Here is a 24,348-nt window from a genome sequence, read left to right as displayed (position 1 = left end):
AGATTTTTACCCTGTTTTTATATAAAATGCAACAAGATCTTGTAAACGCGTTTTTTTTTACAATTTGGCACTGGTTTTGTAGAATTTTTAAAAACAATAATCAACTTTTTAAATAATTTGTGCAAATTAATTTTTTGTCAAAATTAACCCTAGTATTGGAACAACAAAAAATTGTTATAATGCGAAGTTATAAATAACAATAAAAAATACAGTTCCACTGCAAAGCTTTGAGCTCAAATATTTTTTAACTTCAACGAAAAAAAAAACAACACATCTTGCTCTTAAAGAGATTAAGTTTTCCAACTAAGTTTTCAATCAACAATAAACGTAATTTAAACTTTTTCACATTAATATTATTAATAAATAAAGATATCAAATATTCTTTGGCATTTTTACTGCATATTTTGGCACAAAATTTGAAATAATTAGGAATATTATTCACTAAATTTCGACGTATTAATTCAATATTTTTATACAGGTTGTTAATATTCATATTAAATGAACACATTTTATATGAAATTCCAATAAAGATGAAAATCCAAACATCCCTTATTCAAAGTATATTAAGCGAAGCATTAGACCCACCCTTAAAAAAAAAGCTATAACTTTCAAAATATTCAAGACTACCGCAAAATTGTAAGATACCTAAAATATCTATATTTAATTGGCCCGTTTATGTTAGTAACACTAAAACTATAGTTTGGCAAAGTCTTTGGCACTTAAACTATATGCTAGCTCTATGTGGTGGCATGTTAAAGGTCAGGGTGTCATTAACGAAGTATTGTTGATCATCATCTGGTAGATAGTAACCACAACTACCGTCATTTGAGATTTGGTCCTCGTAAGCCGGATTTTTTGGCATAACACATGCGAATTCGTCCCAATTCGGTTCAATCGATTTTCTTCGTTTCGCGAACAATATCGATCCATCGAAAGCGTATTCGTCATCGAAATGTAGAACAGCGTCATCGTAGAAGTAATTTTCTACACGTTTGTTGCTTGTATTTCTTGCTATGTTCTTCATCAGCTTCTTTCTTGCGTAACTAGATTTCTCTGAATCATAATCATCAACTAATGGATCGTTGCTTCGATTATCTGATCTTATATTCATGGAATAGAGCGAGGAACTATGAGGACTTGTCTCCATTCTGGTGCTGAGACTGTTTCTGTATGGATTCAGGTATTGTTCTTCGTTACATCTCATTTCATACATCATAACTCCCCGTCTTAATTGTTCCCGTCTTTTTGCGACCATTTCTCTAAAATCCTCCGGATCTAATGTGAAGTCATTCCTCGCGTTCATATAAAGATAACCGGATGCTGAATTTAGACGTAAAGTTTGAGATCTGTTCTTAGATGATGACTTCTCTATGTATCGAGGTAATCCGCCCAATTCTCGGTAGTTTTTGGATTTTATATGCTTTATGTTTGTTGGTGGAACAGGTGATAGTGGATCTCTATATTGTATAGATCTGGAATATAAATTATAAGATTTGTTTAATATATTTTGACAAACTACTTTCATGATAAAATAAAAAAAAATGTATTATAAGTCTGAATACCTTATAAAAGGAAGAGAGGTCAAAGTTTTTTTTAAATCTATATATATAAAAGAAAGTAGTGTTAGTTACACTATTTATAACTCAAGAACGGCTGAATCGATTTGACTGAAAATTGGTGGGCACGCAGCTTAGAACCAGGAAACGGATATAGGATAATTTTTACCCCGTTTTCTATTATTTATTCCGCGCGGACACAGTCGCGGGTAAAATCTAGTTATTATTAAATTAAATAAGAGAAATACTGTATTAAACTTACTTGTTTGGAGCAAAACAGTTACAAGAACAGCTACAAACGCTCGGTGCGTAATCCTCATCTATATACAGCGGTATCAAAGACGTATCACCTGGAAACATATAACAATTTCACTAATTATTTATTGTACATAGATTTCTACAAGATAACGCAAAAAGATTCATTAAAATTGAAAATATTAACAGAATCTTTCTAGTGGTTTACGGTTATTTTAATGAACAAGAGTTCGAAGTCCCCTTTTTCGTCTTACGAAACTCGTATTCACTCAGTAGTTTTTATTGTAAATTATTTTGAAAATATAAGCACTATTATAAAATATAGTGTTTAGACTTATGAAACAAGACTTTAATTTTACACTAGATGTCACCCGCGACTTTGTCAGCGAGGAATAAAGTAGACGTAAAGTAACTACCTTCAAGTCAAAATGACGTCAAGATTGGTCCAAACATTACGGAGATTGTTCGGAACAAACGAGAACAGACAGACAATTTTAAAAAATGTTTTTTCGTTATACGTAGGTATAACAAATTCATCATATACATGAAATATGATTTTGTTTATTTCGATTTTACATAAAGACACACGAATTTAATTATATGTATAGATATAGATAGACATTATAGGTCCTTAATATAAACTTGGACAGGGTTTCAAATATACATTTTAGCTTAAACATACGTCAACCCTTTTATACCGTGACTCTAGCGTCAGGCGCGAATTTTAGACAAATCATGATTATTGTAACATTATTATGTGTAGGCTTGAGTAATGCGATATTTATCAATAAATAATGATTTCATTAGGGGGCGTCCATAAATTACGTGAGGTGTTTTTTTTAATTTTCTGCCCCTCCCTCCCCCCCTGGTGAGATGTCGTGAGATTTTATTCAACCCCCTCCCCCATCTCCCAATCTCACGTGAGATTTATTAATTTATAAATTTATAAATTATTTTCTATTGAACGAATTAGTGAATGATCTTTATCGTATTACGATTACGCTTAAGATTAAATCTTATGCATGTACAATCTGGATTAAATGGACCAAAATAGTATAATTTTTTTTTTGTTTCAAACAGAAAAAAAATTGCGTGATATTTGCCGAGACCCCCCCTCCCTCCAACGTAAGATTAGATGAGATTTGACTCGACCCCCTCCCCCCCTTAAACACCTCACGTAATTTATGGACGCCCCCTTATTTATGATGAGACATAACCAAGTTGATGTCAATATCAATCAGTGGCAGTCAAAGAGTTAAAATACTTGTATTTTTGTAGTAATACAGTATGTGGAGCGAGAGCGTCGGTGGCTCAAGGGTTGAGCACTTGACTTGCAATCTGCAGGTCTTGGATTCTAATCCCGCCATGTACCAATGTATTTTTCGATTTACATATATACATTTTATCTGACGTTCTTACGGTGAAGGAAAACATCGTGATGCTGCACATATCTGAGAAGAAATTCAATGATATGTGTGAAGTCAACCCGCACTTGACCAGCATTGACTATGACCTAGTCACTCCTAACTTAGGGTAGGCTCCGAGCCTCTCAGTGGGGTAATGAGCTGATGATGTATACAGTATGAGATAGTAGACCTGGTCTATCCCTGTGTGGTGCAGCAGGCAGTCTTGTGCCTCGTGCGACTCCCCGCAGCACCGCACCATCTGCTGTTATCACATCACCCTCCAGCCTCACTGCAACTTGCTGCGCCTGATACATATGTTATATATAAATATAATAAACATTTTTTTTAATTTTTATTAATTTAACAACATTTTTCCCGCAATTTTGTTCGCGCCTTTGTAACTTAATCAAAATCCAATAAGCCGTTTTGAAGATTGTAGTAAAAAAACATCCATCCATTCAAACTTTAGCATTTATAATATTAGTATAAACTATGATTTCTTAATAAAACAACTTTTGGCACACTTTTTGATAAATTTTGTTTTGAAATATATCAATTTTGAAAACTCTGTCTCTAAGAAAATTGTCTACGAAGTCGGTGAACAAATGAATTTTAAGAAAAAACGAAAAAAAAAATAGTAATGACTGAAAATGATTAAAAATCAGGTATCTTGGCAACTCATAACATCTTACTCTTCACTGTGATGAACACAGTTAGGTATACTTGGGTATAGCTAAATGCGAGAGGATCCCTCCTCTTGACCTTGACTGATCATCTTGAGCAGCCAAAATATTTGAAAATACAAACTATTAAATGAATGAATGATTGAATGAATGAATGACATTCACCTGTTCCGCTTGCTGTTGATCTCTCTTCTCATCCTCAGTGTTCATTGTGACAAAGCGCAGCACGAGCAGGTTGAGACAAGCGGCCACAATAGCCAGACCAAACAGTATGAAGATCAACGCGAACATCACATACGACGGTTTGCGATTCAATGCGTTGTCTTTTTGTAGAGCCACCATGTCACCAAAACCTACAGATATTTATTTATATAAAATTTCCACGTCACAATGTTAGTTACCGTACTCCTCCGAAACGGCTTGACCGATCGTTATGAAATTTTATATTCATATTCAGTAGGTCTGAGAATCGGCTACTATCTATTTTTCATACCGCTATTAAGTTTTTTTAAAATGCGCGCGAACGGAGTCGCGGGCGACAGTTTATCTATATCTATATCTATATATATAAAAGAAAGTCGTGTTAGTTACACTATTTATAACTCAAGAACGGCTGAATCGATTTGACTGAAAATTGGTGGGCAGGTAGCTTAGAACCAGGAAACGGACATAGGATAATTTTTACCCCGTTTTCTTTTTTTTTATTCTGCGCGGACGGAGTCGCGGGTAAAAGCTAGTTAATAATAACAATTGCTACACTTACCAATAGTAGTTAGTGTTATAAAGCAGTAGTATACACTATCAAAATAACTCCATCCTTCAAACTTGGAGAATGCAGCCGCACCACCAGCGATGGTCAGCGAGGAAAGTGTGGTCACCACACAGATCAGGTCCACTTCTGATGCTGTCGTTTGTTTGCAGTCCAGCGCCCTCTTCAATGCTTTTATTATAACACTGGAAATCGGAAAAAAAGTTATGTTACATAAATCTATAATAATCTTACTAATATTATAAACTAGCTTTTACCCGCGACTCCGTCCGCGCGGAATAAAAAATAGAAAACGGGGTAAAAATTATCCTATGTCCGTTTCCTGGTTCTAAGCTACCTGCCCACCAATTTTCAGTCAAATCGATTCAGCCGTTCTTGAGTTATAAATAGTGTAACTAACACGACTTTTTTTATATATATAGATAGATGTGAATGTTTAGATGGATGGATGTTTGTTTGAAGGTATCTCCGCAATAGCTGAACAGATCTTGTTGAAATTTGGCATATATGTGGAACATAGTCTGGAAGAACACATAGGCTACTTATTAAGTTTTTTAATTCCACGCGGACGGAGTCGCGGGTGATAGTTATTATTTTATATTGCTGTTTAATCAATTACATCAGAGTTTAAATTACAGAGTAATAATGTGGTATAATAAAAAAAAAGATATGTATTAATTAAAAATATAAATAATTTTTCCTTTAAAGATGTACAACCTACCACTAGAATTATTAAAAATTCCAAATTTTTTAGATTGTCTTTTCAAGCAAAACTTCAAAAAATATTCATTATGCAAGGCTTAATACATTCCACATTAAACTAGAAAATATTGAAATTAAATTAATTGTTAATACAAATACAGTCAAACCTGGATAAGCAAGAAACCTCTAAAAGCAAAGGTCCCAGCTAAAAATCTCCATATGTGAGAAACTCAGGTTGGAGAGAAAATATCGCTGTCCTTCTGGACTCTTGCTTATCCAGGTTTGACTGTATTAAAAATGTACTCACCTACTAAGTCTGTTGACTCTCTCACCGATGCTCTGGAACATGATCAGACCAAGTGGTATGCCAACTATTGCATAGAACATTGTGAACAGCTTACCACCAATGGTCGCAGGAGTGGAGTGTCCATAGCCTAGAAAAATGATCAAGTTTTTTTTCTCTAAGGATTTATTAAAATAGTATCATATTAATGAAAAATACATTTTAAGGCATTATTAGGATTATGGTTTTATCCAAAAAGAATTTTGAATAGCAAGTCTTCTTTTGCGTAAATGATGGACATTTCTCTTTATCAGACTACTGTATGTCTCAATTCAAAATATACACACTCGCTTATAGTTTTTTAAAAGATAATTAGATGACAATATATTTTTGTAAATTTACTGAAACACTTTTTCTGAATTAGATACTCAAAGATATTACGAAAAAAACATTAGTAACAAACATAGCTTAAATTAATTAAGAACGGCTTAATTCACATGAGATCGTCCAGTGACGGCACAAACTAGTTTTGGACCAATCAGTGTTTTGAGAACTTTGTGGTCGCATCGCGTCTCGGTCAGTGTGAATTAAGCCATTCTTAATTAATATTATGTCTCACGAAAGTTTAAACAAAAAGCCTATGTCATCTGGGGATTTCCCAACAGTGATAGTTTTCCAGAATTTTTCAAATCAATTTAGTAGTTTCAGTCCCTATTCAATGTAAACAATCAAATCTTTCCGCCATAGATTTCATAGATTACTGAAATTACCAAACCTATAATAAATCCTGTAAAAGACAAACCACTAATCAATTATTAACTCACCAATAGTAGTAAGTACTGTGGTTGCATAGTAAAATGCACCAGTGAACTTCCACTGTTGTCCAGCTTTATGCGGCTCAGACTTGAGCACCACCATTTCCATCACTCTGAAGTCTTCTTCAGTGAAGTTATATTTCCTTATCAACATACCCTCTATCGCTGGAAGACAAATTAAATCTTGTACTAAGACTATCACCATTGTTGTTTTTTTAAAGCAGATATAATTAGTAATTGCTGTTGCGGCAGTTGAAATTAATGTTTAGTAAAAGATGCAAGATAATGTAAGCCATAAGTCTGTCCATTAAAGGTAGACATGCATTTACCATCTTGTTGCTGGTATTTACAATAGTTCTAATTTCACTATTCTAGCAAAATCAGATGACCACTTGCTGCTTTACCATATTTTAATGTAACTATAAGGACTGGAAAGCACATTGTTGCAATGTGAAACATATTTATTAAATTTCACTTAATGCAATATTTACCTTGTAGGACATCAAATCTATTTTTCTCAGTAGCTGACTCCAAAGCATCGAAAACAGCAGCACCAATCAGCAGATAAGTAAATGTGCACACAATTAACGATAGGGTGCGAACATTTTGCTTCTTCATCACTGCCGAGTCACTTGGACCCTAGAGCCTGGACTCCTGTTACCTTCCTCCACAGATTCAGCCCCACAACCTCATATTGTTTAGTCCTATCTCTAAGTTACCATTCTTATAGTTTATCATCAATGAAGATCAGATTTCTGAATCATTTTGATGTTTTAGATATGTCTAAGGTTATAAATGATTTTTTGTTGTATTATCAATATTGATGACTAAAAACTTTTGATAACAGCCATTTTCTTTATTATTTGGGTGGGTGGTTCTTTTTGTCATAAATTGTCATTATTATCTAAGAAGAATTTTGATGTAGATTTGCTAATATACTGGATTCCCTCATCTGCAACAATGTTTCTAACATTAAATGTTGATTTAAAAAAATCTTTCTTTAATTAATTATAAATTTTGATGCAAAAACAATATGTATTTATACCCAAATATATTTCGTTATAGGTAGGGGATAAAAGATTTCAAAAAAATCGAGAATGAAACAAAGACTTACAATTCTCTTTTCGGAATAAATCGTATTTTGTATTGTGCTTCGATTTTCTCATGCATCTTATAAAACAGCCTTTATTAATATTTAATTATCTGCAAAGCCGTATCCTAAAAATAACATCGTAGCTTAGTCCGCATTCAAATCCAATAGGTCAACCCACACGGCACCGAATCTGGGTCACTTAAAATAACAGTTTTTTTAATGCAAATATTTAAGAAATTATCAATAGATAGGCTTCAAGTAACACCAGAACTAAGATACACTAAATTTAATAAATTAATACAAAATTAAAGAGTAATAAAGGAAATCTATGCGGTATTCAATATGCTGTCACACCTGCCTGCGGTTTTTCTCCTGTCTGGACAAAATCACAGGCACTACCTCCGAACATAACACATTTTTATCTCCAAATCATTTTGCATTAAACTTTAATTGCCGATCGATTTATCTAATAGCATTTCATTTTATAAAATAATACAAAAACAATAATGGCAATCAAATTGACTGCTGCACTTCCTTGATTGACCTGATTCGGGTGGCCAGGATGTAAATTTTATCAATTTTATACTTGGAAAAGTGTTGCTGTTATTAAAAGTCTTCATATTAAACAATTTGCAAATTAAACTATTTATTTTACGAATTGCATTTATTACATAATTTTTTATGTTTTAAATGTATGTTCGCATTACTAACAAATAAAGTTGATCTAAAACAAATAAAAAATACAATTATTAGGCACATTTAGTTTACCACAGCGTGGATAGATGGCACTAAATTAAAAATCAACTATTTGCGCCTAGCAAATTTAAACAGCAATGTTAAGTATTAGTTATTTCATTATTATTTTGAACTGTTGCATTTTCCAATTAATTTTTTTCTTCGAACATACATCACATATTATAGTTAAAAGGTCCGACAATTTCAAACATTTTACCAACAAATATTTTTCCATCTACTGGGTTTAGAATTTAGAACTCGTTACCGTAAGATTTTTTCAAGTTGTGATTTTTTATAATAATGGACATTATGAAACACCTACTTTGGGCCATTTACCTACATTTTCAATTTTTGGTTTTTCATTGTTGATAGACTTAAATATGAATAACTGACAACTAACCTCAGCTAGTCGGAGAGGCACCTAAAGAAGAACAAGTATTGTTGTTCAATTACCATTTCTATTTCTTTACTTAGCATTTCAATATGTCTCAATAAGTTTGTTTATTAATTAGCAGTAAACACCTTTCATCAGGCGAATAGCATACTTTACCTTTTGCTGCAATATTTAATCTGTATTATTGAATGGCGATTGCGCGCATGCACCGGGCGCGTGCGGGCAACTAGTCCGTGAAGCGAAAGCGGTAGGGCCCTGCTTTCTCGGCCCATAGCTGCACTTCTCGATTTAGTATTATTTTTAATATTTGTTATGAACACCTGTTCTTTTCTCTTAATTACTTCGATTCAATAATTATATTGTGTGGTCAAATATACATTTTAGTGTCTATTTCTCAAAACATTTTATAACATTTTTAACCTTTGTCTCAAACCTTTCTGTGTTTTTATTCATGGTATTTAGCGAACGTATAAATTTTAATAACTTCAGGGGTTTCAGTTTTATATAATGTATAACAATTACCTCCTTGAGTTAAATAATCTTACTAATATTATAAATGCGAATGTTTAGATATATGGATGGATGGATGTATAAATGTTTGTTTGAAGGTATCTCCAGAACGGCTTAACGAATCCAGATGAAATTTGGCATACATATAGAACATAGTCTGGAATAACATATAGGTTACTTATTAAGATTTTTTATTTCCGCGCAAACAGAGTCGCGGTCAAAAGCTAGTATAATATATTTATAAAAACCATAGCAAAGTCCTTGCTGACACTATAAGAAGAAACCGCATAGCAATCTTCATGCTCCTTGGTCCAGAACAGGTTGTAAGATATTAGGTTACTTAAAATAATATGCTAAAATTGTCCAACAGAATCTTGAAAACCAATTAACAACAATGATTGTCAAATCGATATGACGAACAGAAGCAAATCCAACAATCAGAAATCAACAAATGTAAACATAGCTTACATAAGCCGCCGGCTCGACCCAGAACTTGAGAGAAAGGTCTAGGTTCCCCCCTCCCTCCCTTCCTTGTAAGAGAGACGTCGAAACACGTTCTGAACACTGCGCCTGACCTTTAGACAATACTTCGACGAGTCATTGTCTGAATTAACTCATGCGAATCTTTAAATATAAGTATGCAGTGGTATTTTATATTACATAAAGTCTGTACCAATCACCAAATATGATAATAATATTTAGGATCAGGCCCACGTTTAGGTCTTAATGTCACGATGTCTCTAGAAGACGATCAGGGCTCGCAACCTAACTGTCCACACCTTTAAGGGACGACTCTGCGATCACAAGTCTTACTTATTTCCAGGATCAGCAAGAGAATGATACTACATGAGAAATGGAAGCAATAAGAATATATTAAACTTGTAGTAGAAAACGTAATCATTGAATTCATTTTAAAATTTAAAATCGATTAGACAAGTAAAAAGACATACTAATAATGATACAATCAATAATATTTGGTAATAATTTGATTTTCAAAATTGAATAACAAAAAACAAAGACAAGAAGCCGTAGAAATAGAAAGGTCCAAACGTTTAAAGAAAAAATAGTACAGGAATGAGCAATATGGCGGCAAAACGATTAGATTGTCAATTTATGAACGGTCACGGCGTGGAACCTTCTAGACGATGCAGTTTAGAACGAACCGGCCCTTTCACTGGCCGAGAGAAAACCGAGAAAAGTGGCAACCGGCGAACTTTCATAATATCAAATGAAATCATACTAATACATAGTAGCAAGGGCTAAATAAGCTCTCGTATTCTATTAAAAATAACTATTGTACTAAAACTTTTTGGTTAATTTGAGAAGATGTGCCAATTAGATGAAATTAACATTCCTTACTTTACCAATTTTGAATGTGCAAATAAGATTTGAAGTAATAGGAGTACATAGGGGTGATCATCTTCAGCAAAATTCTAATCGAACTAAACACAGAAGTAATACCAGCTTTGGGCTTCACACTGATAGTAAAAAACAATCATTTTTAGTGTCGGAAACGGTACTAACAAAAAAGTCTGAGTGTGTCAATTACAGATTTAACCATCAGTAAGACCGTAGTCTTATCGGCTCATTTGTGCAATAACTTCTGCTGCTGGCTTCGTCAATGTTGAACTATCTCTTGTGTACATTGACACGATTGTCAACAAAACAATAAACAATTGTAAATATACACTAATAGTCTGACATTCATGCTGTCAGTTGATGAGCACAGCACACGCTTGTAAATCGTTTAACTATGTCATATCTGGCTTACATGTGGCCTGTGCCCATTTCACCTAGCTAAACACCTTTCTTTACCCACACTAATGCAAAAATTACACTATATTTTATAACCTGTACACTAGCACTAATCCGTGAGTCGTCTCTACTGTTGTTTTTGTGTGTGTTTGTGTAGTGATACAGTACGCATTGGAGTACATTTGTGTGTGTGAGAGAGAGGGGATGTCAGACTTTCACGTATATCTCGATCTATTACGCCTGTGTGCGCTTGCGCATCTGTGTTGTTGTTGCGTATACGCATGCAATGCCATTGCCAATTACGCATACGGAAAGCTGGTTGTAAAGTTTACGCTAATATTACATGAGCGGAAAATGGCGTTTAATGAAGGAAATAATGTTACAGTTGTGGTTTTTTTCTTCTCTATTCAAACACGAGTTTATTGGCCCCAGCTTGTGTCGTTTTAAATTGGGAAGTGAGGTGCGGAAAATTAATGCTTATTGAATGTAACATGCCACATTTGATAAATGGGTGCTACTATTACGCAATAATTATTTTTTAACTTAAAACACAGATTTATTCGGTAGTACCAAAAGAGATTCAAATATAAAAAACTTGAGAGGTGTCACGGGACACCCGGATGGAACGAAGTTCCTTTCGAATAATTAGTGAAGGAACCAATGTTTATTCTATGCATAAAAAACTTAAGTCTTCACAAGAAGTACATTTTATTTCTATGAATTTTCGTTATATATTGTCACGTCGTTGCCATGGTGATATAGCAAAATGTGTCGTGACAACTTTTCGTAAGAATTTTTTCCGTCTAGCCCCCTTTCACGACGCGCGATAAGGAACTTTGTTCCAATATATAAATAGTTATTGATATACGATAAATGTCTTTGATAGTACCTACCATACTATATATAAGAAAAACCGTTTGTGATAACTAGAGCCGATGACCTTTCTTTGGGATTTACGTTCAAATTGCCATTTGTTGCTAACAGTATTTAAGTATAAATTATTTGTAAATTGAATTTGAAAAGCCTTAGCTTTTAAACATTCATAATTAATTGAAATTTGGAAAAATAGAAGTATACATTATGTAAATTTTATATTTATTCATGAAAATTTAAGATTATATTACACTTTATTTATTTTCCTCTAACATTTAATTTTCTAATATTTATGTAACCCAATAATAAAAAAAAAAATATTAAATTAATTGAATTCTAATCGATTGATACATGTTTCGAAATAAAACACCCCTAGGTACTAATAGATTTTTAGTATATATATGTAAGGTTTAATGATTTAATGACATTCGTCTGCGGGAAGCTCGTGCAGTCGCAGTGAAAGCGGCCGTGCACTTCGCTGTATGCAATGGATCTATGCATCTTGATACTTTGCGCCATTTCTTTTCAAAAAATATGGAGAAATAATAGGCATACCTACCTTCCGTTTTAAAGCTTAAATTAGGTAAACTCCACGACAAATTCCACACTTGACGGTCTTTACCAAATTTTTTTATGTTAATTTGTGGAAACTGTGAGATGAAGTGAAGTGATATTGAAAAATAAGAGTAGCAAGTGTAGTAAGAAAAGTGTTTTACCAGAAATATTTAGTAGTTTGTCCATAGTTTAGGGTTTTGATTGGAATCCAGTATAGGAGGAAGAAAATTATTGATGTAGAACTAGTTTCTTCCTTTATTAAAACGGATCAACATATTAATATTATGTAAATAAAAAAACAAGATACATAAGTATCAAATCTCAGGTCAATCGCAACCAAATTGTTTCCACTTTTCTTTACCATAGATGCATTTGTATTAAGATGGTTGAGTTGCAGTACATTACATTGGTAGTTATTAGTTACAGCTCAGAGATCTCAAACTGGGGAAAGTTAGGATCGGCAGAACGGGCTGAGTGGGTGCTTATTGATAAATACCGCTAGCCTAGACTGTGCCGGGCTAGATTTAACTAGATACATTCAATGTCTGAGAACACACATTGAACGCACTTGAATTGTATGCTTTTTCTCATAAATATTGTATTGAAAATAATATCCACATATTTATATTTCCAAATTGTATTTTTTTCTTCTGTCTTTTTAAAACAAAGGACGATGATAAACTTAAAAAAGGTGGTTACACACCAGTATTAACGGTTTTCATCAATGTAATCCAGCCAGATATGCTCCACAAAAGAATACAATGTAAGATAACAATGGCAACACTCCGATAAAAGCGGTGAAAAAAAAAAGTTGGCGTTCCAAATTCAAATATAATTTCCCACACGTAACGTTACGCGGGCGGGCATCGAGCGCGGGCCGTTATGCGCGCGGCAGTGACCCACATTGCCTCGACATTTTCGCCGCGATTCTGTAACCGGTTTAATAACTAACCTTATTACTGCAAGCCGTATGCATGCTATACATTGCCCTCTTTTTATTGTACGATTCAGTGTCTATGCTTATACAGCAGCAATGTAAATCGTACAGATAAACTTATCATTATTGGATTTACTGTTGCTAACGTGTCGTGGTAGTAGGATTGCCGGTGTAAGTTTGCCGCGCTTTCTGATTTTGAGACGAGAAATTATATTGCGGCCGTTTCAAAGTCACGTATATAGCTACTTAATCGACTGTTACGTAGGATGTGGCAATTATTTATTATGTAGACCCATTTTTATAACAATTTTGTAACTGGATTCGATGACATTATTTCGATCGGAATAACTAACGGAAAAAAATAACATAAAATTTTTTTTTTGTGAATGTGTTACAAGTTTTAAATTAACATTCAAAAATATAACATATTGAAACACTTATGATTGTAAACAGTTTTTGTAGCTTGCAACTGAAAGTTATTATGTATTAACCATCGTTTCATTCATTGCCAAAAGTTACTGATCCTTGCCAGGAGCAGAAGTATACAATAAAAGGATAGAAAGGTACATATAGAGAGAATAAGGACTTCAGCATTTTCTTACCACCCTAATGTAGTCCCATTGTTTCTCGCATAGTTGTCGTTACGGGAATGCTGTCGCAGACATTGGCGGCTTCGCTTGCACCAGGAAAAATCAAACTAAAAGAAGTGCATACTAGCATGACTTGTAAAGAAACTATTAGAGTATACATGTTGAAAAATTAAGTAGTTGTCTTTGTTTTTCATACTGCGCAGTCGGTTTTTATAATAAAATACTGGCTGTCGGCAGCAACTCCGTCTGCGCGTAATTAAAAAAAAAACCTAATTGGTAGCCTATGTGTTCTTGCAGGCATGTTTTACATCTATGCCAAATTTCAGCAAGATCCATGCAGCAGTTCTGGTTGAAGATCTCTACAAATAAACATCAATTCATCCATCCAAACATTCGCATTTATAATTTGTAAGATTTTACATTCATAATTTTTTTTTAGGATAAAACTGTAAATCTATATTTATGAATTTGGGTTATGAGTATTAAGGAATTACGTCATTTCGATATCATGAGCGTTGGTGTTTGAGTACTTGACATATATTGGACGATTACGAGAATAACTAATATTGACTTCAAAAGTGGCAGAATGTCGTAAATCTCATCAAAACATGTGGACACATTAATATTCTTTTTCGGGTTAATGGTGATAGAAAAAAATAGAATATTTTGCTAAGAATTTTTTTCTGAAACTAACAGAATATTGTCGCTAATTTTTAAGTACTCGTATATTCTAAATTTCTCAATTACGTTCTCATTTCAAAAACACTTATTATTTAATTATTTTCGACGACTCAATTTAGTCTTATAGGGTTTAAGGAACATAACTCTTCTTAGGGCGTACCACCCTTTTCGGATAAGGTGATGATGGGAAGGAGAACTGGAATTGACGGAGGAGGGGACACACAAAAAGAGGATACTTCCCGTTCCTAGGCGTCCCCACCTCTTAATAGGGAGGCAAAGCATCTGCAGTTTCGAATGTCTATATCTATGTCTGCGGTCGCTTCGCTATTTCGGCGAATTCAGATGGCCACTTGCTTGTTTGCCACCTTATGATAAGAAAACTTCCTTTCTTCAGGACTCTTTTTTCACCGCTGAAGGTTTACATTTAAACATGAAATGTTATTCTTTTGTTTTTTTTCTATGTCTTGTGATATTGTAACCATTCTGGGAGTTCACTCATCCGGCATGTAAACTGGAGCAAGATTCGAGGGCACGCCGCACATAGCTCGCAAGTCGTGAAGAAAGCATTCGCTCTTCCTGTAGAGATGTACCGAGTATCCTTTGTACTGTAATATCTGATTCTAAATTAAAATAACAAAACGAACAAACTCTTATCTTAGTCATATCAATGCGAAAACTTAATAAATGGATAGAAGTTTGTTCGAAGATATCTCCAAAACGGTTTAACGAATCTCGATGTAATTTGGCAAGGACGTAGATTGTAGACCATAGTCTGGAAGAACACATAAGGTACTAATTAAAGTTTCTCTAATTCAGCTCGCACGGAGTCGCAGGCAACGCCTAGTTATACGTTTGTTTTTGGAGTTTTATTTTGTAGTAAAACTTTGATGGATATAAGCATCTTTATTGCAGGATAAAGTTGCCAAAATGGTTAATGTTTATCTTCGAAGTAGGAGAGAAAAAAGAATTGTAGCACAGAGAAGAGAAAGAGAAAAAAATAAAACAAAAATTATTGATAACCAGTAAGAAGGCTGTAAGTCACATCACTAGCTACAACACAACAATAATCTCGACGTGAGACGTAACGTCATGTAAAGAATGGTCAAGTTCAGAGCACGAACTGGGTCAGGTTTAAATAAAACATGCTTAAGACTTTTTGGTGCAATATGTATGAACTGACATCTTTAAGACTCCAACCTAAAAAAGTACATACTTTAAAAACAAACTGTTACATACATATTAATATTTATTTTTAGCGTGAATTAAATTATTAACAACAGTTTTTCAAAGATAACGAGAGAAAAGATGTCTTTGATTGAGTCGGTAGTGTTTTATCAACATTTCTGACAAAAATATGCAAATTTATTTTAATTCGAATCAATAAACTATCTACAAATTAAAAAGGAAATAAGCAAGCCAAACCATCTATTACAATTACATCATTTCCCCGCTCACAATGTACAGTTATACGACTCAGATTCCGCGAAGCATCACGCAGCTTTCCAACAGCATCTAACGAGAATGATCTAACGTGACAAAGCGAAAAAACGATGCCGCCACCCCGCCATATTGGTGTAATGGCGGCCGCGAAAAAACTAACGGAATAAAATACCTAACCACCGAACGGAGAAAGGCTTTCGATTGTCCCACATTTCACCGCACGCGAGTCGACGACGCGACGATGTTGATTATTATCGTTGAAATAAACAACCTTATTGCTTAGTGCAACAACAACAAATTCGTTTGGCGGGAAATATGACATTTGCATCGCTGCTCACAGAACACGGTGTTGCACGCAATAACATAATATCATCCGTCTCGTTCTATCCTACAGTCTTGGTATAGGCATCTCATTCGGTCGACATTGAAAAAGAAAGCACTATTTTTTAAGCGAGCAACATTTTACTCGGGAGTATGTCGAAGAAAGCTAAGACGTGTGTATGTATTATTAGAAACGTTTGATTTTATACATCGTTCGCATTGCATTTGAGTCCGTTGCATAAGCATGCATTTCCCCGGCGTTCATGCGACATGTTCGAATTATTTCAATTTCTCCAGTGATTAATTATTGCGTCGATAAAGTGTGCTAATTAATGGATTGTGAGATCGCAATGCCGCGATCAACAGTTATTTAAATCATCGTAACCGCCAACGTTCTAGAAAGTCAATGAAATTACCATAAAACCGTTATTTGTGATAACTCTATAACATCAGATGGCATAAAATAATTACGATAGTTGTATAATTAGCTATAAGTTGCTTGTTTGTCTTTTCTTGTTATTTATATAGTTCTTAAAATGAATATAAGACCTAAGACTATGTAATAAGTACACTATTTCAATACGTATAATAATACAAATATTATAAAATCAAAACTAGTCATAGTAGTTTTAAAATGGATATTTGCTAATATCTCAACCAAAATAAAAATAGAACTTTGTTTAAACGTTCTAATATTATCAGCAGTAATTATTATACATTCAGATAGATTTTTAGGATGCAAAGAGCAAACCTACTCTGACAAACATCTTAACAAAGTTTCATCGATTATATCTAGCTATGGTGGTTTAGGAACATTGATTAATATTTAATTTATTTATAAACAGATAATAGATAATGTAATCCTGACAGTTTTCAAAGATAATTTATAATCTATGGACGTGAAAAGTGTTTGTTTTCAGGGCATTTTGGAGCGAGCGGTAATTGCATAATTTGCATAGGCGGTGCAGCGGCCCCTGCCAGTCAGCCCCGCGTTGCCCGCACGACCCCCGCAGGCCACTTTCTCCGGCTAACGGGATATGCATCTGGGACATCCGGCGGACCTCTCTTGTTACCATTCTATACTATTGCTAGCTATTCACGTAGAGATGGCGCTGTTATAGCTTTTGAAAAAAATTAAAATGAAAGATAATTCATTAATTTTATCTTATGGACAACTTAAGGTAGACAAATTTGTTTTATCTACAAAAAAAATGATTTGCCGTTATTAAAAAAAATCTCTTTCATTTTGTAAATTTTCATTAATAATTTATACACTCAATTATAGTACGTCTTTGATATGTTTGCAATATAATAAAATCCATACTTCTGTTATTTTCCAATAAAACTGTTGCAGATTTTCACATTTTATCCCACCTTTTATCTATATTAAATCAATGCTTATGTTCAACGTTATTTACACGTATACATAATCGCGTATGACTTTAATCTAATCAGATAAATAAATCACAAACACAGTGATTCATTTGTTGTTTGTTGTAGGGAAAAGAAAGCATTGGCGTCGGTTCACGGTCGACATAATGGTAATGCCTACATAACAGGCGGCGTGCAAGTGGGCCACACGAGCGGAGAAAGTCCGGCGAAAGGTGATCGTAACGGGGTCACTTACTAGCGTTACGTCTGTCTCAACTCCCCTCGTGTGACACTTTCTTTAATTGAGATGTGTGGACGCCATATTTGTTTGTACAGCCAAACTTAGTCTAATAGTTCCATAAGCAGTGCTTTATTGTAAATTTCTCATACTTAATGAATATTTGGGGATTCCTTTAAAACGTTACCATTATACGACTCTTAAAGTGGCCAGTTTCCAAAAACACAGTTACAACAGTTAACACAACTCGTAAGAGTTGTGGCAATTAAAGTCCTGTAAATGAAGCAAAAATGACGAGCCGTTAATTTTTCTAGGACGTAGATTTTAATTGCTAATAATTTTATGATCAATTATTTGAAATAGAAGGTTTTAATATACAATTATTTTTCTGTGAAGATAGTGAAAAACGAAAATATAAAACAAAAGTTTAATTATCTTTCTATTCACTGTCTCTTAAACGTTCTTTGAACGTGACTGGTTACGGTGGACAGATTTGGGTATTACAATCCACAGGAGGGAATAACGACAATTACCGAAGATTTTCTATTTCTACTATTGTTTTGCATTTCTGAGGAACTAAGTACCGCTTTAAAAAAAAAAGGAAAATACGCACCGTAGAATGTAATAATATTTTCCCGGACCATTTTAAAGTTACGAATAGACAACGACATAAATAACGACAATAATCTCTGTACTATTTACAATTGTACGGATGAATCAAGAGACGCTCGAGTGCATAGACACTTCCATGTATATAAGTTTATAGTGTCCTAGTCTAATTAATTACTTTCCTTTATTATCTTTGCAAGTCAGTGTAATTTATAAAAATTCAAAAATAAAAACATTAAAAGTGAAATACGCTTAAATATCGGTCAAAACAGTTTCAGTTTCTTTATCCATTGACTTTTTATCAACCTTTGTATGAAGCGAGGATTTTTGGTTTTACTCGAGCGTGGCAGTTAAACTTAAGGGGGTAATACCCCTACCACAAATGAAACGCTCGCTCATTTAACGTTTAACTGCCACGCTCGAGTAAATCCAAAAATCCGCGCTTCGCCTCCCCTAGAATTATCCTTAATCATTACTCCTTTCTGGCTCATGTCACCATTCAAACTATTCATCCATTTTTCTACTACCAAATGGCTCTTTCTGCCAACCCCTCTGGTTTATGGGCGTTAGTTATGTTGTTCTACTAAAATATCCACCACATACATGTTTTAATGTATTGAAGTCCGGATTGTATATGCATAGTATTTTGTGTTAGTCATTTAAAGAAATAATTACAGCCTCCATACTAGTTGCAACAATACGGTGTACCGTTAGCTCGAGCGAGGTCGCTTTCGCATTTCACCGACACATCGCGGTCACCTCCTTCTCGATTGTGCGGATATAGTGCGATACAAACTTTATAGCTGCTCGTAATAGTGTATTAAAGCAACGATTCCCGAAGTGGTACAGGTGTATCTGGGGTCTATAAGAAAACCAACGGGGATGCACGATGAAGGAAATTAAAAATTGGGGAATCCACAGGTTGGAGAAGAAATTCATCAGGCTTTATCGAAACTTAAGGCTTAATGAAAGGGGGTATGGGATAAAAAGTATAGGAATATCTGTACTAGACTAGACGGTTCATAGTACACAGTTTTGGGTAATGGCGGGACGTGAATTGCAGGCAGTGTCTTGTCAACAACTCGGAGTAAGCCCAGCTGCGCAGACACTCGCGCTGACCATTAGCGTCCATAAAGTTTGAATCCTATAATACAGAGCTATTTACTAGCGTTTCAATGGCGATTGTAATAAATTGTTTCGCTTTGTTTATTTGCTTATTGTATGTAACCTTTCTTTTTGCTTTAAATAATGTAACAGTATTGTTAGATTTGTCAACTTTAAAGAGTGAAAGAAAAAAAACAAGTGTATGTACTCGGATTTATTGACCAACAAAGTTGGTAAAGTCAAACTACTAAAACTAAATTATGATAGTCCACTAGCGCCCCTCTCGATGTCAAAAAAGTGTCACAAGAACCTTGTCGTACAAGCACCTTGTAGCTTTCTAGTCTTATTTTTTCCTTTAATATAATTTCCCATACTTATGTATTTTTACATACATGTTTTGTGACAGCTAACAGGATAGCAGCGCCTCTTACCGGCTCTTATAAGCTTGTCCCAGCAAAGTTGTTTTGACTGTCATAATATCTTCAAGTCATTAATTTTATTGTATTGTACGTATGTTTAAAAAGGCTGTTTACAGTAAAATATTCTTTTGAAGTATATTTTAATGGGTCCTATGTATAAGGGCCAAAGTAACAAATTGATTATTTTTATTTTTTTTGTGTTAAAAGCTACCTTTTAGTTTAGTGAACAACATGCACTAAATAAAATACACATTTACAGGTGTAAATATTATTTTTTCTAAAATTAAAAGGCCTATACTGCCTATTTTCCTGTATGGTTGAAACTTTGAGAACCTCTCCTGTGAGTTGCCAATTTGCACATTGGCCCTTATTCGTAGGAGCCATCGATATAAGTTATCCACCGTGTTTCCATGTCCAGGGATTGTATTAACCAAACATTTTCCTCGTGCCCAATTGTAGTGAAAAGCAATCACGATTACAAACAGTTTCCGTCGCCTCGTTTTCATAATATCTGTCACAGTTGGCTCTGACGTCAAAACATTCGTGAATTATAGTTTTGTTACCTTATTTCGAGAAATTACGTACGAACTTAAATCATTATGACCTCAAAATTATATCTTGTAATACCAAAACCATGTCTTTCATAATTTTCATCGTGGATATTAAAAGTTGACTAATTTGAAACAAAAATGTTTTTTTTTATAATTTAAAAGCAAAGAACTAAAATTAGGTATAATCTGATGTGAAGATAAATGATGAATGCCTTTGTTAGTAAAGTGGTAGTACAACGATTTGTAATATTATAAATTTGAATGATTAGAAGGATGGATGGATGTTTGTTTGAAGGTACCCATCTCTGGAACGACTTAACGGATCTTGATGAAATTTGACACAGATGTAGAACATAGTGTGGAAGAATGCATAGGCTATTCATTGTTTTTTTAATTCCGCGCGGACTGAGTCGCGGGCGCTAGCTAGATATTAAGAATTTTGGAAAAACATCTTTATATATAAAAGAAAGTCGTGTTAGTTACACTATTTATAACTCAAGAACGGCTGAATCGATTTGACTGAAAATTGGTGGGCAGGTAGCTTAGAACCAGGAAACGGATATAGGATAATTTTTACCCCGTCTTCTATTTTTCATTCCGCGCGGACGGAGTCGCGGGTAAAAGCTAGTTATTAATATCTATAAATATAATAAGGTGCCATTTCCGTGCAAAAAAATCTTAAATTCGCAGTCGGTAGGATTCGAACCTACGCTCCCAGAGGGAATCTGATTTCTAGTCAGACGCCTTAACCGCTCGGCCACGACTGCTTATGCGTAGATAGCTCAAATTCTTTTACAAATGTGAATCATAAGAAAGTAACGACAGCAAAAAAAAATATTTCGTCACTCTCATTTAAAAAATCAAATTAAAAACAGAACAATAAATTTATTGTAATCGTTAAGGTTTTGGAAATCCTCGTTTGTATCTCTAGCGATCAGAAACGATTCGAACGGCTATATCTCGAGCTTTGACTAACTTTTTAACGATGAGTATACACTTTTAAATAGACCGACGTAGTTGATTTGTATTATTTTACAATATCTAGTTATCACAATGCCGGTTAATGAAACATTTGTGTACACAATATTAATGTTAAGTAAATTACGCCTTACTATTGAATCTTTGACTGTACGTGCAGCAAACAGACAGAGGTTACTCTTTCTAAATGTATCTGACTGTGTATATGATATAAAAATTTGCCTGTAGCGCAAATAAAAATTTCAAAGGAAACTCCATTCCCGAGAAATTAATTGCTTAGAGTACTGTTTACTTGCATAACGTTTTCATCGTCTAATGAACACAAATTGTAATTAAAAATTTACTGAAAATCCATTACGTCATTCGACCTAACCGATTCATAATACCCCCTTCTGCGTGGCCCCCGTAGCGTCCGTTTCACATTGACATTCGGCGCGGGCGCTAAGTATGAGTGCGACGACCTTACTTTCACTGCCGCGCCCCCGAGCCTTCCTGTTGCGCAACGGGAAGCGAACTCACGTGTGACGCTTGCGTGCTTCGTTCGACAAACGTGCGGTTTTAGTTTGTAACGGCTTTAAAGTTGCGTCATTTAATTAAGCTTAACAATAGAGGTTGTGTAATAACAGTCAAAGGTAATATAAGTATCACGCAATTTTTTAATCATATACTGTCGCACTAACCGTTTATTTCTAAGACCAAAATCTCTGTATAAAACATATCGTCATCCATTTGTCTTTGACAAAACGGAGATAACAATATGATTTTGGTCTGAGAAATCCACGATAAGTATCATTTAATGGTGTGTTAAATGTATACTAATGTGGCCCGCAATCAGTGTTCATATTACAAAAGGAAACATCTTTCTACGGCAATAGTTAACGCAACAAAAGTCTTAAATAAGCTGACAATTGATAACAGAATTGTAAAAAGTCGACATTATTTATAAAAAGTAAGGAAGAGCTACATCGACAATTAGTAACGAAGAAAGTATTTTGTTGCGATGCACAATGCATTGTACTTGTAGGATGTCTATTTATGATATTTCATGTGGACAGTCCTGCGGAAAAATATTTAGCTAGTGAACTTAACTCACAAAAACTTTTTCTTTTACAGTAAAAGCCTTAAAATAACTAAACAAGCTTGAGTTATACAAAACATTTTTAAGTACATACACTATGGTTTGAACTATGAAATTGGTTGGCATTAAATTGGATTTAGATGAATTCATTTAAATGCTTTCTAATTTGTTGTACTTTAAAGTATAATTATCTTATTATATAGAATTTAGATAACTTTTCAAGTACGAAACTTTAGGAAATGATATAAAATAATCAATAAAATTGTACGTCCAGTGTTAAGTCTTTAATATAGAACATTGAACGAGTAAAATTAAAAATTTCATATCCGTTCCGTTTCATAATCCGTTCTGTTGGTTTATGGTGAGTGTAGTAGAGGCGGAATATAGTCGGTGACGTAAGGAGAAATGCGAGGAAGCTGACGTAACGCGGGCCTTGAACCTGCGCGGAACTCGCGCCAGGAACTGGCCGGCGCACGCGACAACTTGCGTAACCTACGACACTCTGACGGTCAATATACAGAAGGCATCAAATTGTAGTTAAAAGACGTTTAACAGAGCGATAGATTAAGGCGAAGATAACTTAGGTTGAATGCAATTCAATAACACTCTTAAGAACAAGACAAATCCAAGAACACCTCACTATTCAAAACCGCCTGTCTGTTTAAGCCAGAGACATTTCTTGTCAGTCCGTCAAAATAATTAGAGAAGACCGTGAAACTAACATTGACTTTGAGGAGAATGGTTGTTAACTAGGTACCTCTGGACAGGAATTACTCCTAAACTATTAAACTACTTAACTAAAGCTTAAAAATAGTATTCACCAATATATTTAAAATATTAATTACTAATTACATTCAGTACCTACAATATTTAGAAAGCGAGTATGGCTTGCAAACAATACGATATCATCCGAAGTCAAAGTTCTGAGTCTTATGTAAGGTGAAATTTGTGAAATTTTAAGGCCCTTGAACTCACTCGAGAATCTATTGTGTATTTACTAATAAAATAAAAATTAGCGCTATTCCCGAAAATAGGAAAAAAAAAATAATTCCATACTTTTTTCAATATAAATTTCCTTATCTCATGATATTTTTCAATCTGTGGACAATTATTCATAATCATATAATAGAAGAAGATGTCATTTTTAAGCTGTGCTAATTATTGATGTCTATTTTTGCAACAATTTTATAAATAAAACAATTGAAACTAAATTATATTCTTTATAAATTAGTGAAAACGCGAGTGGGTTGCCAGTATAAATAAAACGCGATCAGTTTAGAAACGCCGGCGTAGTTCAAGGCTCGGTAGAGTTGCGTAAGTAGTTGCGTCACGCGGGGCAATGCACTCGCCGTTACGTCCACATAACCAGTCAAAAGCTTTATGCAAATAGAATTGTGCGAATATTTCGCATACATCTCATACCGAATACTGTCCCCAACTTAGGCCTCAATCCATCTGCAGACATGAAGACAAGCTCTACTTTAATGATAGCGATGGCTGAAAACTTAAACCGCAGCAGACCCTTACTGAAAAGAAGGCGCCACCTCCCATAGACATCCGCAACACCAGAGTATTCGTAGATGAGTTGCAGGCATTTAAGAAAGAGGCACGCAGGCTTCTAGTCAGCCTTAGGGGTGGTGGTTTAAA

General features: G+C 34.3%; 1 protein-coding gene and 1 non-coding gene across 2 annotated transcripts; both read right to left on the bottom strand.

The window, feature by feature from the left end:
- Positions 1-670: 670 nt before the first annotated feature.
- LOC106711209 (potassium channel subfamily K member 9-like) lies at positions 671-7,234 on the bottom strand. The gene is made up of 8 exons (XM_045683695.1): positions 6,961-7,234; positions 6,479-6,634; positions 5,679-5,805; positions 4,664-4,854; positions 4,066-4,253; positions 3,408-3,522; positions 1,819-1,906; positions 671-1,472 (listed from the first exon to the last, which is right to left on the bottom strand). Exons 1-8 carry the CDS (start codon positions 7,085-7,087, stop codon positions 725-727), a joined length of 1,740 nt encoding a protein of 579 aa, XP_045539651.1. The 5' UTR covers positions 7,088-7,234; the 3' UTR covers positions 671-724.
- Positions 7,235-21,330: 14,096 nt separating this feature from the next.
- Trnas-aga lies at positions 21,331-21,412 on the bottom strand. The gene has a single exon. It is a non-coding gene; the product is annotated as a tRNA-Ser (tRNA).
- Positions 21,413-24,348: the final 2,936 nt, after the last annotated feature.

Source organism: Papilio machaon, chromosome 23 (assembly GCF_912999745.1).
Source record: "Papilio machaon chromosome 23, ilPapMach1.1, whole genome shotgun sequence".
NCBI classification, from domain to species: domain Eukaryota; kingdom Metazoa; phylum Arthropoda; class Insecta; order Lepidoptera; family Papilionidae; genus Papilio; species Papilio machaon.
Note: the sequence above shows the minus strand (reverse complement) of the source record. Positions and strands in the feature narration are given on the sequence as shown.